The 15,165-nt window shown below is 40.0% G+C and overlaps 1 protein-coding gene and 1 long non-coding RNA gene across 10 annotated transcripts in view; one reads left to right on the top strand and one right to left on the bottom strand.

Moving 5' to 3' along the window:
- CNOT1 (CCR4-NOT transcription complex subunit 1) overlaps window positions 1-13,135 on the top strand; it is a 159,985-nt gene extending 146,850 nt beyond the window's left edge. For all 9 annotated transcript variants that reach the window (XM_087971881.1, XM_087971876.1, XM_087971879.1 and 6 more), the window contains 8 exons: window positions 1,920-2,037; window positions 5,694-5,795; window positions 6,779-6,952; window positions 9,317-9,466; window positions 9,822-10,002; window positions 11,532-11,664; window positions 11,918-12,052; window positions 12,136-13,135. In XM_087971881.1, coding sequence (XP_087828007.1) covers window positions 1,920-2,037; window positions 5,694-5,795; window positions 6,779-6,952; window positions 9,317-9,466; window positions 9,822-10,002; window positions 11,532-11,664; window positions 11,918-12,052; window positions 12,136-12,214 — 1,072 coding nt within the window. In that variant the 3' untranslated portion in view covers window positions 12,215-13,135. The remainder of the gene's footprint in view (window positions 1-1,919; window positions 2,038-5,693; window positions 5,796-6,778; window positions 6,953-9,316; window positions 9,467-9,821; window positions 10,003-11,531; window positions 11,665-11,917; window positions 12,053-12,135) is intronic.
- LOC148129861 (uncharacterized) lies at window positions 10,473-11,667 on the bottom strand. The gene is made up of 2 exons (XR_015750670.1): window positions 11,075-11,667; window positions 10,473-11,019 (listed from the first exon to the last, which is right to left on the bottom strand). It is a non-coding gene; the product is annotated as an uncharacterized LOC148129861 (long non-coding RNA).
- Window positions 13,136-15,165: the final 2,030 nt, after the last annotated feature.

The following is a 15,165-nucleotide window of genomic DNA, read 5'->3' as shown; positions in this document are numbered from 1 at the left end:
GGTGGAAGGTGCTACAGTCTTACTGGGCTCCTTTTCAGGAGAAAGCATGTTTTAATTAATCGGTCTCAGTAGAATTTCTAGTGCAATGCAATTATGCATGGCTCCCATCCTCCCTCAGCCCTTTGCATTTGGCCAGTAATGCTTTCAAAGTCCCAGGTCCCGATCAGAGTGTCTCAAGAGGATCACACTGACTCCAAATTCTTTCAGCCCCTTTGCAACATCCACTGTCTGAGGCCACATGGAATTCTTGACTGTCTCATCTGTCTTTTCCCAAGCAAACACTGAGTGAAGCTCCTGATATTCTTCAAGGTCTCTGCAATCTTGGAATCTCTGTTTGCATAGTCAGTGCCTTGGGGTCTTTTGATTGTTGTTCGATAGCATCCTCAATTAGAAATAGTTTTAAATTAAAACCCATTATTTTTAAAGGCCAAAAGATAGCTAACCTTGCAAGATTCATGTGTTCTTGCCTGAGCCATCAAAATATTTTGGTCATTTCTTTAAAAGAAGTTTATGCATGTGCTTCCCTGAAGAGGTGGTAGACCTTTCAAGCTGAAGAATCCCTCCTTTGAGGAATTGTTCTGAGCCAGAGCCCTTGCTTTGTTTGGGGAAGGGGTTATTCTGGGGAATTTGGTTGCCCAGACACGAGTCTTCCTCATCCAGTGAGCATATCTCCATTAGGTGGCGGAAAGGTGGGGTTGTTACCCAGAGGGATGCTTCTCTCTTGGCCAGTGAAAGAGCAGGTGGCCTCTGGAGCCCAAGAATCACCCTTTCACCAGCCAGGAATGAGGAGCAGCTTAAAAACTTCAGTGACATCTGTGGACGCTTTGGAAAAATTCCATGGTGGATAAGGAAGCAACTAAGCTGGGAAGGGAACTGGACAACCCCCTTTGCAGCCCCATCAGATTTCTCAGTTCATTGAAATCAAGACACTTTTCCAAATCAATGGAAACTGTGTTTCAGCTCAGAAGAGAAGAGTGCTGTCCCTTTGGCCCACAGAAGAAATAGCCATGTATGAAAAGCAAGTCTGGTTGGTATATTAGAGATGGTTTTATGGACCTAGCAAGTAAATTGAAGTTGCAATACAGGTAGTCCTCAATTTACAACCACAATTGGGACCAGATTTTCCGTTGCTAAGCAAGCCGTTGTTAAGCGAATCATGCCTGATTTTACAACTTCTTTTTCCACGGTTATTGAGTGAATTAATCAGTTGTAAAGTGAATCTCATCATTAAGTGAAGCCAACTGACCCCTTTGACTTCGCTTGTTGGAAGCCATCTGGGAAGGAGGCAAATGGCAATCACATGTGCCTGGGATGCTGCAACCATTGTAAATATAGGCCAGTTGTCAAATGCCTGAATTTTTATAATTTCACTGTGGAGATGCTGCAGTGATCATAAGTGCAAGAACCAGTCATAAGTCACTTTTTTCAGTGCCTTTGTAACTTTCAACAGTCACGAAACTGTAACGTTGTAATTTGAGGACTACCTTCAAATGTACTTTTTGTTATGACATTGCCTCTTAAATAAGTAGTAATTTAATTGCTTTTCAGTCAACTTCATTTCTTAGGGAATGACTTAGTATGCTTTTAAATAAAATTGTATCTATTTTTGTAATCTTTATGTTGTGATCTGAAAATATTTAGATAATTTGGACCATAAGATCTTTGAGAGAAGGAATAACTTTTATTTTAAAAGAGACCATGAAAATTGATTTCTGAAATTTCTGGTTTTGTCTTTTCAACTAATGATATTTGCATTTATATTTCCATGGCTATAATGTGATACACAAGACAGCTTTTTTGTTTTTAGAAAAAGTTATTTATATCATAGTTTCTGTTTGTTGCTGTTATTATGTTCTCAGATTATAATGCAGTTTTTTAACTGGCTAGTAATGCACTGACCACTGTATTTTTTATTTTAGCAATACATTTCACATCCTGCGACCTACAAAAGCTCCAGGTTTTGTTTATGCTTGGTTAGAACTGATCTCTCATCGGATATTTATTGCAAGGATGCTGGCACATACACCACAGCAGAAGGTGTGGCTGTAGTTTATCTTCTCTTACTTATGAAGCTTCCGCAGAATATTAAAATATATCTTGGTTGTAGATTTGGGTTCTATGGGTAGAAATTAATCAAAGAGAGAAGCAAATCAGTGGAAGGACTTGCCTCCAGAAGTTATAAATGCTCCAATACTGGAAATTTTTAAGAAGAGATTGGATAACCATTTGTCTGAAAAGGTTTCCTACCTAAGCAGGGGGGTGGACTAGAAGACCTCCAAGGTCCCTTCCAACCTTGGAGGTCTTTCTATTCTATTCTATTGCTTGGCTGTATGATGTTTAATATAATGTACTTCCTATCTTTCCATAAGGCAGGGATCTCCATCCTTGGGAACTTTAAGACTTGTGAATTTCAATTCCCAGAATTCCTGCAACTCTGAGAGTTGAAGTTCACAAGTCTTAAAATTCCCAAGATTGAAGACCCTGCCATATCGAAGTGGCTAAGAAGTTATGTCTCATTTTAAGATATCAAAACTCAATTCTGCTTCATGGATACAAGTTAATCACAAATAATGTTGGTTGTGTTTTCATTCTATATGTTTGGTACATATAGAGCTCATTCATAGAAATTAACCGTTTATACAGGAACAAGGCCTTCTCAACAAAGCTGCCAGGTTAAGGCTGGATCCAGCTCATTCCCTCAGTAGCACGTTTTTATCTGTTCAATGGACCAGGAGTGTTCTTTTTCTCTGTCAGTTGTTTTGAATAATCATCATAAGAAACAAGAAAATAGTTAGGAGTCTCTTGCAGGAAATAACAAATTCTGTGATCAAGCTTTGACCTTGAAGTCCCATACCAAAAATCACTATTCAGATGGTCCTACCCTTTGTCTTATAAAAACCAAAAGTACAAGTACAGATTAGGTGAAACCTGGCTCAAAAACAGTAACTGTGAGAGGGATCTTGGAGTCCTAAGGGATGATCCAGCAGTGTATGGCGGCAGCCAAAAAAGCTAATACAATACTTGGCTATCTAAACAGAGGCATAGAATCAAAATCACGTGAAGTATTAGTACCACTTCATAAAGCCTTAGTAAGGCCACACCTGGAATACTGCATCCAGTTTTGGTCCCCACATTACAAAAAAGATGTTGCGACTTTGGAAAAAGAATAAAGAAGAGCAACTAAGATGATTAAAGTCCTGGAGACTAAAACATAAGCAGTTTTAGTTGCAGGACTTGGGTTTGGCCAGTCTAGAGAAAAGGACGAGGAATGACATGATAGCAGTCTTCCAATATTTGAGGAACTGCCACAAAGAAGAGGGGTCAATTTATTATCTGAAGTACCAGAAGGCAGGACAAGAAGCAATGGATGGAAACTAATCAGAGAAGCCACTTGAAATTAAGGAGAAACTACCTAGCAGTGAGGACAATTAAGCAGTGGAACAGCTTGCCTTCAGAACTTTTGGGTGCCTCGTCACTGGGGTTTTTAAAGAAAAGACTGGACAGCCACTTGTCTGAGATGGTATAGGGTCTCCTGCTTGAGCAGGGGGCTGGACTAGAAGACCTCCAAGGTTCCTTCCAGCTCTATTCTGGTTGATTGATTGAAGAACTCTATGCCGTAGAGATAGGTGCACGAGGGACACCTGTAAGCTTTTATTTATTAAATTTATACACTACCCATCTTGCCTAGAGGCAACTCTTAAGTGGCTAACAACCAAGTACTATAAATAAAATATTGAAATAATAAATATTAACATTAAAATTGACTTAAAATTAACGAAGATGGCAAAGGGGCCCCAAGAACCGACCACGTAGTTGAAGTTTTGTGCTAGCTGTAGCTTCCGAGTACTCTTCAACCTCATGTAGAGCAGGGGTCGCCAACCTTTTGGACCACAGGGACCACCAAACTCATAATTTTTGATCCCAGGGACCACTAACCAGTTCTGTGGGCGTGGCCTAATTTGTGGGTGTTGCTTGGTGGTCATGTGACTGGCTGGGCATGGCTTGTATGTAAATATTATAAATATTTATATAAATATTGAATTTTTTATTTAAAAAGAGCAACTTTTACCCAAAATCAGGCAAAGCAGGCAGGCAGATTGAGTTGCTCACAGAATCACAGATTATTCAGAGATCTATCTATCTGCCATTGGCTAGCTCAGTCTGTCAATAAAATTTCTTCAAGCAAACTCATAAAATTAACTCACAACCCACCATGCATGTAAATATTGAATTTTTATTAAAAAGAGCATTTTACCCAAATCAGGCAAAGCAGGCAGATTGAGTTGCTCACAGAATCACAGATTCATTCAGAGATCTATCTGCCATTGGCTAGCTCAGTCTGTCACATAAAATTTGCTTGCAAGCAAACTCACAAAATTAACTTACAACACACCATGCATGTAAATATTGAATTTTTTATAAAAAAAAGAGCAACCTTTACCCCAAATCAGGCAAAGCAGGCAGATTGAGTTGCTCACAGAATCATTCAGTGATCTATCTATCTGCCATCGGCTAGCTCAGTCCCTGAAATTTGCTTGCCGTGAGTCTGCACTGAATTTGCTTGCAAGCAAACCTTCAGTCCTAAGGGAGGTTCGACTGTACTGAGCCGAAGTTCTAAAGACTAGCTAGAAAGCAAGAAATCCAACCATTTCCTGCTTCCTAGCTAATCTAAATCTCCCGGCACAGCAGAACAGATGATGGTCGGAAAAAGGAAAAATAGCAATTTTAGCAGGCAAGTTTGCCGGGTAAGGAGTGAGTGGGCGGTGAGGGTTCCTGCGGGCCATGTGGGCAGCGCAGCCTTGTGTTTCTGTGCAGCCTGGATTAATTGCTTTGTGGGGGTGCTCTGGGGGTGAGATTTCTCTGTGGCCCACCAAAATTTTCTCAAGGGCCGCACCCCACCGGTTGGCTGATGTAGAGTGTGTTGCAGTCGTTAAACATGAGATGATCTGAGTAACTGAACACAGTGATTCCTGATCCAGGAGATGATATAAATTGCACAAAGGCTTTCCTAGCCACAACTGCTACCTGCTCTTCAAACCATTGGCAGGCTGTTGCTAAGCAAGAGTGTCACAAACCCTTCACATAGCTGTGAGGAAAAAAGTTTGAAGACCACAGAATCCATTTTTGTCTATTGACCTCCACATCATGCTGTCAATTTCAAATTCTTAGAAAAGTTCTGGGATTTCCCATGTTCTTTCCCAGTACCAATTCAAGTGCGACACTGGAGAAATCAAAGGTCAAATGATCACAACCTTTGTCCTGAACAAGAGAGAAAGGATAAAAGGCTGCATGTTAACCTCCCCAACCATAGCTCTTTGGCCAAGTTTGACAAAAATCTTTTTAATTTCATATTATTGTACTTCTGTTGTTTATTGTTTTATTGTTGTGTTTACTTTTTTCAATCTTTTTTCCATTTTATTGTTGTAAGCTGCCTGGAGTTAGCACCATGACAAGATGGGCAGCAAATAAATTTAATATTTATTAAAAAAATCAATCCAGGCAAGCCAATTCATTGTTCCATTTCCTTCCAATGTATGCTTTTACATTGGCTTCTGGGAGCTCAAAGATGTTTAGAGTTGTCCTGATATGCTGTTGAGTACAAGTTTGAGTACAATCACTGGAGTTAGATGGGAAGTGTTGGAAACATATTAGCAAAAATGACATTGCTCTCATTCCTTACTTTCTCTTTCTAGGGTTGGCCCATGTATGCACAACTCTTGATTGACCTGTTTAAATATTTGGCTCCTTTCCTGAGAAATGTGGAACTTGCCAAGCCTATGCAAATTTTGTACAAGGTAAATTAGGACACAATTTGATGAGGAGAAGAAAGGAAATTGGAACAGACTAGAAGAAAATGGAATGGCTAATTAATTCCTGTAACAAACTGAAGGAGTTAACAATGCTTTTCCTTTCCATGTAAAGATTGCTATATTACTGTTTACTGAACATACGCTCTTAAATCTAGCTGAAAACAAGGTGCACATATCTGAGTGCTCATTAATGCTACTTTTAACAAAATTAGTTGATTACAGTAAATTCACTTCAGTGATACTTAGTGATATTTCTAGGATTTTTCCATCATGACTGACTATATAACTCATTGGTAGAGTCCATATCTTTTACATTTGACTCAGTTTACAAAAATTATGAACAACTCATTCCTACCGGTGCATGCCGACCTTCCTCATTTATCAGCCAGAAGACTCTAATCCAGGTCTTTGCCACTGGCCCTTGCGCAACATCTGCCCAGGAACTTTAACATGGATTCCCAATGGAAAGCCAAATGGGTTGCCAAACACCCAGACATAGGAAGACATATAAATAACCCCACAACAAAGGTGTTAGGCTTTGAACTACCACATCAGCAATGGACAACCCTGAATGGCAGTCACACCTCATATGGTGTCTGCTGGGGCCTTTGTATCAATGGGGCCTGATACCCTCCCCTCACTGTGACTGGGCTCCCATGTCAAACTGTAGATCACATCATGATTGCTGAGGGCTTTCTACCAGTCCAGTATCTGGTTTTTTTAATATAAACGATGCTGTGCTTCAGTGGTTAGATGGCGTAGACATTGGTATTTGAACATAGATTTTTTTAATATTTATATTTTATTGGGGTATGAAATGTTAATATATATTGCTAGTCCATGTGTGACATGCCATACGCTAAATAAATAACTGCAATTCTGCTGTCTTGAGTGTCTATGCTGTATGCCTCTCACACTTTCTCTCATGATAGATTGGTAATTTATCCTCTTAATGCTCCTGTTCATAGGGAACACTGCGTGTGTTACTGGTATTATTACACGATTTCCCAGAATTCCTTTGTGATTACCACTATGGATTTTGTGATGTGATTCCTCCAAACTGTATTCAGCTAAGGAATCTGATTTTGAGTGCCTTTCCACGTAATATGAGGCTTCCTGACCCCTTCACTCCCAACCTTAAGGTAAGATAATTGGTACTTTTATTTTTTTAAGGTATTTATGTGTTAGGATTTTATTGTTTTAATGCTGGAAGCCATACAGAGTTGTTTGTTACAAGATGGGCAACAAATAAATTCAATAAATAAATACACTGCAAGTTCTGTAATGTTGAAAGATTTAAGACCGTGTATGTTGTGTTGCAACTAGTTCTCATTTAGTGACTTGTTTAGCAACCCTTCACAGTAAAGAAGTGATGAAAAAAATAATGCTGTGACAAATTCTCACATTTACAACTTTAACAGGCCTATAAAGCAAAGGAAAGCTGCAGTAAGTTGCAGATTCGCTTAGCGATTTCTTTGTTTAATAATCAAGTTGCTGGGTCACCAAATAGAATAACATGATAAGAAGGGATCTTGGAAGGCTTCTAATCCAGCCACCCTCTCAAGCAAGAGACAACGTTTCCTAAGAAGTCAATTAACTAATTTGTTTTACTATTTCTTTGTCTTTTGTCCCTCCTGTCATCCAAAAGTGTAGTTTTGGTCTCTCAGTTTGCATTCTGGTGTCCCTTGGGTGTGGCAGACCTCAATTCCATCTTTTCTCTTAGTTCATTATATATTTCTTTCAAAAGCATGCTGCAAGGGAAAGCACCAAATGTCCCAGTTTGTTCAGTTAGATAATTACCTCTCTATCCCACTTAGCACAGCATGATGGATGCAGCATGAGTGAAGCGACAGGGAGAGCCGTTAGGGGGAAGAGATGAAGAGCTAAGGAGCTCTCCTGCATCCCTGATTTTGCCGGAGTGCTGGTAGAGGGAACATTATTTGCACTGAGTTAGTTTTAGACTCTGAAACTGGCTGAGTCAGCCAGGACATCATCGATCCTGACATGGCTAAAGGTTGACTTAGCCAGCCATCCTCCTGAGGTCAGTAAAATGAGGGTCCAGATTGTTGGATGGGAGAAATACGCTGTCATTGTAAACTATAAAGCACTGTGGGGCGATATGTAAGTCTAATTACTGTTGCTATTGCTATAAGTAAACAGAACAGAGCTCTTTGGAGAATTCAGCTTTTTTGTTTCCATTGGAGGAAGTGAGAGATGTAGGAAACTGCTCTTGTGCCCTGCAGGAAATGCCCTATGTTTTCTTCCCTGAAGACAAGAATGAGGCATGCTGCAAGAGGAAACTGATTCCCTTTCTAAAAGACAGGAAAAATACTTACCCTCCATTCTGAGGAGCTCAGGGGGTCTGCACAGGGAAGGCTTTTTACCCTGAGGAGCAGGAAGCAACCAGTGGTGGAGATTTGAGATGCCTGTGTTAGGGATATACACCCTAGCAGAACGTGCAACGGCAGTCTAGCAGGCAGGCAGATATGTGAGACAAAACTAGTAGCTTACACTCAGTAAGACAGATACACTGTGCAAGTTAAATAGTTTTTATTCCAGCAAGATTTATAGCATAGTCAATACAGTCCATATATCATACACTAAGTTCAGTTAGTCCGGGGGTTATTCAGTTTGTAAAGTCCAGTGTCGAAAAAGAGTTCATTAAACTTACAATCAATCAGTCCTGTCTCTTTTGCAGTCAGAGATATGAAGAAAAATCAAACCCCTTTTCTTCTCTCAGCAAACACGCAGTTATCACCATCAATTCATCATTGTCAGCATTCCAGTAAAAGCCAGGCAAACAGTGAGCTCTCTTGCTCCCTCTTATGGTGATTTTACAACCGCACTCAAAAACTTGGTTTACAGTTTAAAGTGATACATACATAAACTCACTAACATAGTTTATATATTATTTTACCCAAACTAAGTTAGGTAACCAATGTTATCCCTAACAGCCTGAACAACCGAAGCAGCCATCTTGCCGTTTGGATAATCTTGTCAAGAAAATCTTGTTTTTGTACTGGTGGTTGAATTGGAGACATGATGAAAAGATTCCTATGGCTCTTTAAGCTTTCTCACAAATATAGGAGTAAATTATGAATGAAAATGTTGCTAAAGGAAAAGTTGACATTTCTTGCAGCTTTTATTCTTACATCAAGTACAAGTAGTCCTTGACTTGTAACCAAAATTTCAATTGCTAAGTAACACAGTTGTTAAGTGAATTTGGCTTCCCCATTGACTTTGCCTGTCAGATGGTTGCAACAGTGACCCTGGGACACTGTGACCATCATAAATACATACCAGTTGCCAAGTGACCAAATTTTGATCACGTGACCACGGAAATGCTTGAACAGTTGTGTGAAAAGTGTTCATAAGTTACTTTTTTCAGTGCCGTTGTTTGAACAACAATCACTGGATGGTTGTAAGTCGGACTGTCTGTAAAATTACTTCGTGCTTCTTAGAAAACATGCTAACCGTGTTAAGATTGTTGGGTGCATTCTTGGCAGGTTGACATGCTGAGCGAGATCAATATTGCTCCACGGATCCTCACCAATTTTACTGGTGTGATGCCACCTCAGTTCAAGAAGGATTTGGATTCCTATCTCAAAACTCGTTCTCCAGTCACGTTCCTCTCCGACTTGCGCAGCAACTTGCAGGTGAGACCTTTGTTCAAGATCAAATTTGTAGTGAGAATGGCACTAGACATTTGCCCCACAGATGGGTGTTTTATTAAGCAGGTCTAATCTCTGGGCCACTCCATCATGCTTCCCCCCCTTCTCCTCCTCTGGACATTTTTAAAAGCCAGCAAGGTTTAAGTTTTACTGCATTACTTGCTTAATGTCTCAGACATCGTTGCTTTTAAAATCTTGTATATTTAAGTTGTAGAGTTGTTGCTTGGTGAGTGGTAGGAAAAGCAGAGAAACTGCTTGCTCCCAGAATTTTATCAAATTTCCCTCTTCCTTAGAATTCTTCCTGATGAATGATTCTCCTTCTTTGCCTTTGTTCCACCAGGTATCAAATGAGCCTGGCAATCGTTACAATATTCAGCTGATCAATGCCTTGGTGCTTTATGTTGGTACACAAGCGATTGCACACATTCATAATAAGGGCAGCACACCATCCATGAGCACCATCACCCATTCAGCCCACATGGACATCTTCCAGAACCTTGCTGTCGATCTGGACACAGAAGGTAACCCAGAAGCAAGAGAGGATTGGGGAATAAAGCTGCAAATATGATTTTATGGGTCATGGGACCATCCTTTATATTTTCCACACCAAACCCCCAGAAATGGTTTTTATTTAACTATTTCACTTCAACTTTTATTTAACTATTTCACAACTAGAGTAAATGACAATTATTATTTATTATTATTATTAATATAAATAGAAAGAGCAACATGTTCAAAATCCATATAAACAGTGTGTTGTCTGGTTACAATTCTTTTGAGTAATATTCATCATAGTAATAATAATAGTATTCTGTAATAATTATAATAAGTGATTTTCCCTCATTGATACATATTATTAGTACTAATCAAAATTAATTGAAATCAAGTTAACCCTAATATTAAAATTAATCTTTCTCTTCTAGTTTTTGAAGTTCTAACTCCTGTTTCTCTCAATTAACCACCAATAAAACAGAACCCCTACCTCAAAATATTCAGTGTCTTTTAATTTCAAATGTTAATTTATTCATTTTTGCACATTCTAAAATTTTTGTTATTATCTTTTCTTCTGTTGGGATCTCATCGCCCTTCCAATGTTGTGTGAACACTATTCTGGCCACAGTTAATACACAGTTAATTATTAAATATGTATTCCTTTTACTGTATTCATCTGGTATGATGCCCAACAGAAACATTTCTGGTTTTAAATCTGTATGTTCCTTTATCATTTTTCTAGCCAGTTGTGTATTTTAGTCCAGTATTTTTTTGTTTTCAGACATGTCAATCACATGTAATATGAACCCGGAGTTTGATTGCACTTCCAACACTTGGCCGACATATTCTTAAGCATACTAGCTAATCTTGCTGAAGAAAGGCTGCTAGCTCCTGCAATGACTAGTTTGAATCCTGATTGACAGGGATCCAGATAGTCTGTTTCTCCCAGTATCTACTATCCCCAACAAATATGGAGATTATAGAGTTGCAAAGTACAGAACAAAGTACAGTTTGTTTTAGGGCTCCTTATTGAAAGAAGACAATACCTCATTTTCCCTCATTAACCACCAATAAAACCAGCCCCCAGCCATGAAGGGTAACCTGCCCCCAGCCATGAAGGGGACAACCTGCACCTTGAAATGCACCCAGAAACCTGCTGGCCACCAATGCAGACCACAAAATAGTGGTGTTTCATGTATCAAAAACCCAACATTCTTACTTACCCATGCAGCCAGTGACATACTTGAGGCTGAAGAAGTTCCCTCTTTCCTGGAGAATTTGTTGGCTTTCCTTGCTCCCTACTGAGACAAGGGCAAAAGCAGGGCCTCTCTAGACTACCCTATGGGCACATCTGGACACCAACATCCTTTGTTCTTATAAGACCACAACAATGTTTGTTGATGGCGGAAAAAATGGCTGACTAAGTTGTATGAACCAGGCCAATTTTCTGAGCCTCTTTCCAGCTTGCACAAAATATAGGGCACCAAATTTGAGCACTAGGTGTTAGATAAAAGCAAACTTGTCTTTTCTGTGTTTTTCCCTTGGTTCTCCATTCCAGGTCGGTACCTCTTCCTGAATGCGATTGCCAATCAGTTGCGATATCCCAACAGCCACACGCACTACTTCAGCTGCACCATGCTTTACTTGTTTGCAGAAGCCAATACAGAAGCTATTCAAGAGCAGATCACCAGGTACTGTTGAGAATGAGGAGAAGATATATGAGACTCAACAGGGTTTTAGACCAAGAATTTAAAAAAAAAAAAAAAATCTTAACCAGAAAGCCAGATTACACCTGTTAAGTTTTAAGGGGATAGCAAGCTCCAGATTTAAAACTAAGATGTCACTGCAGCTACTTCAGTGAGCTATTGCTGTTTACCCTAAAAGGCTTTGTAATTGTTTCTGCTATTTGCCTATTTTCATAATTTCATCTTGGTTTTTTTATAGGGTTTTGTTAGAACGACTGATTGTAAATAGGCCTCATCCCTGGGGCCTCTTAATCACCTTCATTGAATTGATTAAAAATCCAGCATTTAAATTCTGGAACCATGAGTTTGTTCACTGTGCTCCAGAAATTGAAAAGTGAGTAAATCTGAAGCCTTGTGACTTTGTTTTGGGAGATTAATCTATTTGTTTTTAAATTAAGTCCTTCCTCCTTGTTCTAGGCTGTTCCAGTCAGTCGCACAGTGTTGTATGGGGCAGAAACAGGCACAGCAAGTAATGGAAGGAACTGGAGCCAGCTAGAAGAAGCTAACTTTGTGGGAACGATGCCAGCCTGGAGTTCTCTATCAAGCTGACAGAAGAAAATGGGTGGGGCTGCCTAAACTATGGGGCTGCCTTCTCTCCCCGAGCTTAAACCACAGGTCTTTTGGCCAGAAATCTCCCACATGGGCATGTTACAAAGTTGAAAACTAATTTTCTCACTCTTGGCCAAAATTCAGAAGATACTGTGAATATAATTTTGAACTATTGTAAATACACAGAACAGAAATATTTGTTGGAACTTTGGATTTGTGCATATTGTGTTTCAAGAGAGGCATATAATGTGTGCCTGACCAGCTTATAATAAAGTGGTGGCTGCTGATGCCAAGCCCTTGTCTGGGGCAGATCTGCTCATCTGACATTCCCGGACTCCCAAAGAGTATATGGAAACGCCAGTTTAAATATTATGTAACTTATTTTTCTTGGGGGTGGGACTTCTAAATCACAAAAACAAAGGATGCTCAGGATCCTATAGAATATTAAGGGGAAGGTGGGAGAGTGTTGGGACCCAGGATGTTGCTTTTCCCATACCAGATGCTGCCACCCAAGGCCGGCCAATGGAGTCGGGCACTCCTTGGCAGAGAGAAACCTCCAGTCCTTCGGAAGAGTCCTTTTAGCAAGAGAAATTACCAGGCCTATACATTTTCTTTCTTTATGCTTGTAAATTTGGGAGGGGAGGATGTGAATCTGTTAACTGCTCCCCTGTGGCCACAAAGTTTGAGTTTGTAAAAAGAACAAAAAGGACCAATACAGCCCATTTTGTAAGGATTTTGAATGTTTTGTAAATGTATTGGTCCATGTGTTGTATTTTGTAGCCTTTCTAGTTCTCTTGGGCTTTAGTTCTCCCATTTCTTGTATGTATGCCTTCTGCAGTTAAACATTAAAGTCATGACAAGCAGCAAATGTCTCTCATTCTCTCAACACCTTCCACATTACAGTTAGTCAGAGAAGCAAAACATTTTTATTTTATTTTTAAACTAACAGAAAAATAAACACAAATTTAAAAGGACTTTCATTCCATGAAGTTAAAATTGAGACACCACTCAAAGTTAATTCCAAAAAGTTCAAGATTCACAATATAGTACTGAGGATATGAGGTAAGATGACTAGTGTTAGAACACAGAACATAGAATCTTACAGCTGGAAAGGACCTTGGAAATCTTTAGCCCAAACCCCTCCTTAATCAGGAGACCCTATGCCAGTGATGGCTAACCTTTTTGTCTTTGAATGCCATAGTGCATGCGTGCGCGTCCCCCCGTGCATGCACAGCAGATACCCGACAATCAGCTGGCGGGGGAGGCGCACGCATGCGCAGTGGATCTGTTCCGGGCAATGGCTCGCATGTGCCAGCAGAAATGGCTCTGTGCCACTTCCGGCACGCGTGCCATAAGTTTGCCATCATGGCCCTATACCATCCCATTCAAAGAGGTCTGTAGTCTATTTTTGAAAACCTCCAGTGATAGAGCAGGGGCTCAGTGGTGGCTCAACAGTTAAGATGCTGGGCTTGTTGGCTTGAAAGCTGGATTTGATGACAGGGTAAGCTTTTGTCCTCCCAGTCCCTGCCAACCTAGCAGTTTGAAAACATGGAAATAGGTACCACTTCGGTGGGAAGGTAACATGATGTCATGCTGGCCACATGACCATGGAAATGTCTTCAGATTGTTGGTTCGATTGATGTTCCCAATTCGGGTCTGAGCCTGGTGCCAAGGCCAATGAAGGATGTCAGACATAAGGTGCAGTTTTGATTGCCTTTTTATTGGAGAACTCCAAGGAAAAGGGGTCCTGGCCAAAATGTCAAGAACCAAGAACAAAGGATTAAGAAAGCTATAAATTTTCACTAAGGTTGAAGTGGGCCAAGGTAGGATAATAAGAAATATCATCTAATAAACATTTTAATAATGATCTAACAATTTGTTCTGTTGGTCTCTAGCTGTCCCTATTCCTAAGCCTTGGCTAATGAAGGCTCCGCAAGTTATCTAAATACACATTCTATTTGCTCCAGGCCATCTATTCCTAACTTCTAGCTGAGATCTGTTACTCTGTTACTTTTATCAGCTTTCTAACTACCCAGAATTGTTACAAGTTTTTACACTTGCATATTTCTTGTGAATAAGCAGTCTTACCTAACCATCTGAAATTAGATAACCATCCTGTCAGTCAATTCCATCTGCCTTCCTATTCTTTCAGCCCCCTGGGTTTGCTGCTATTTTTGTGATGTATGTAGCTCGGCTGTGGAGTTCCTCTAATTTACCCAGAATCTACACACAACATTGTCCAAGTAATGCACACACACCTTTCGATGCTAATACCATACCTTAGAGACATCCTGTTCTGAACTGTCATTTGCCATATACCACCACCTTTTGCTGCAGCAATAAAAGTCAGGCAAACTCCACAATTACAGGCTTCCTGATTTATTTTCAAGTGTGTGCCATGACTTTGCTTTATTTTAGCAGACAGCCCATCATCCCTCCCCCCCCTTTTGAATCTGAAAATGGTTTAACTTTCCATGATTCACCAAACATGTCTACAGAGAGATCCTGTAATTTGCTTACAGGCAGAAAGGCAAAGCAGAAGACATTGTAATCCACAACATGTGATTAAGAGAACAAGGATTATGGCTGTCAGGGTCATTATCAGGGTACCTAACCATCTGAAATTAGATAACCATCCTGTCAGTCAATTCCATCTGCCTTCCTATTCTTTCAGCCCCCTGGGTTTGCTGCTATTTTTGTGATGTATGTAGCTCGGCTGTGGAGTTCCTCTAATTTACCCAGAATCTACACACAACATTGTCCAAGTAATGCACACACACCTTTCGATGCTAATACCATACCTTAGAGACATCCTGTTCTGAACTGTCATTTGCCATATACCACCACCTTTTGCTGCAGCAATAAAAAAAACTCCCCAGTCTCATTAGCTAGATTTCC

Source organism: Notechis scutatus, chromosome 9 (genome assembly GCF_049901735.1).
Source record: "Notechis scutatus isolate UNSWTSFEM ecotype Mainland chromosome 9, rNotScu1.2, whole genome shotgun sequence".
In the NCBI taxonomy this organism is placed as follows: Eukaryota; Metazoa; Chordata; class Lepidosauria; order Squamata; family Elapidae; genus Notechis; species Notechis scutatus.
Note: the sequence above shows the minus strand (reverse complement) of the source record. Positions and strands in the feature narration are given on the sequence as shown.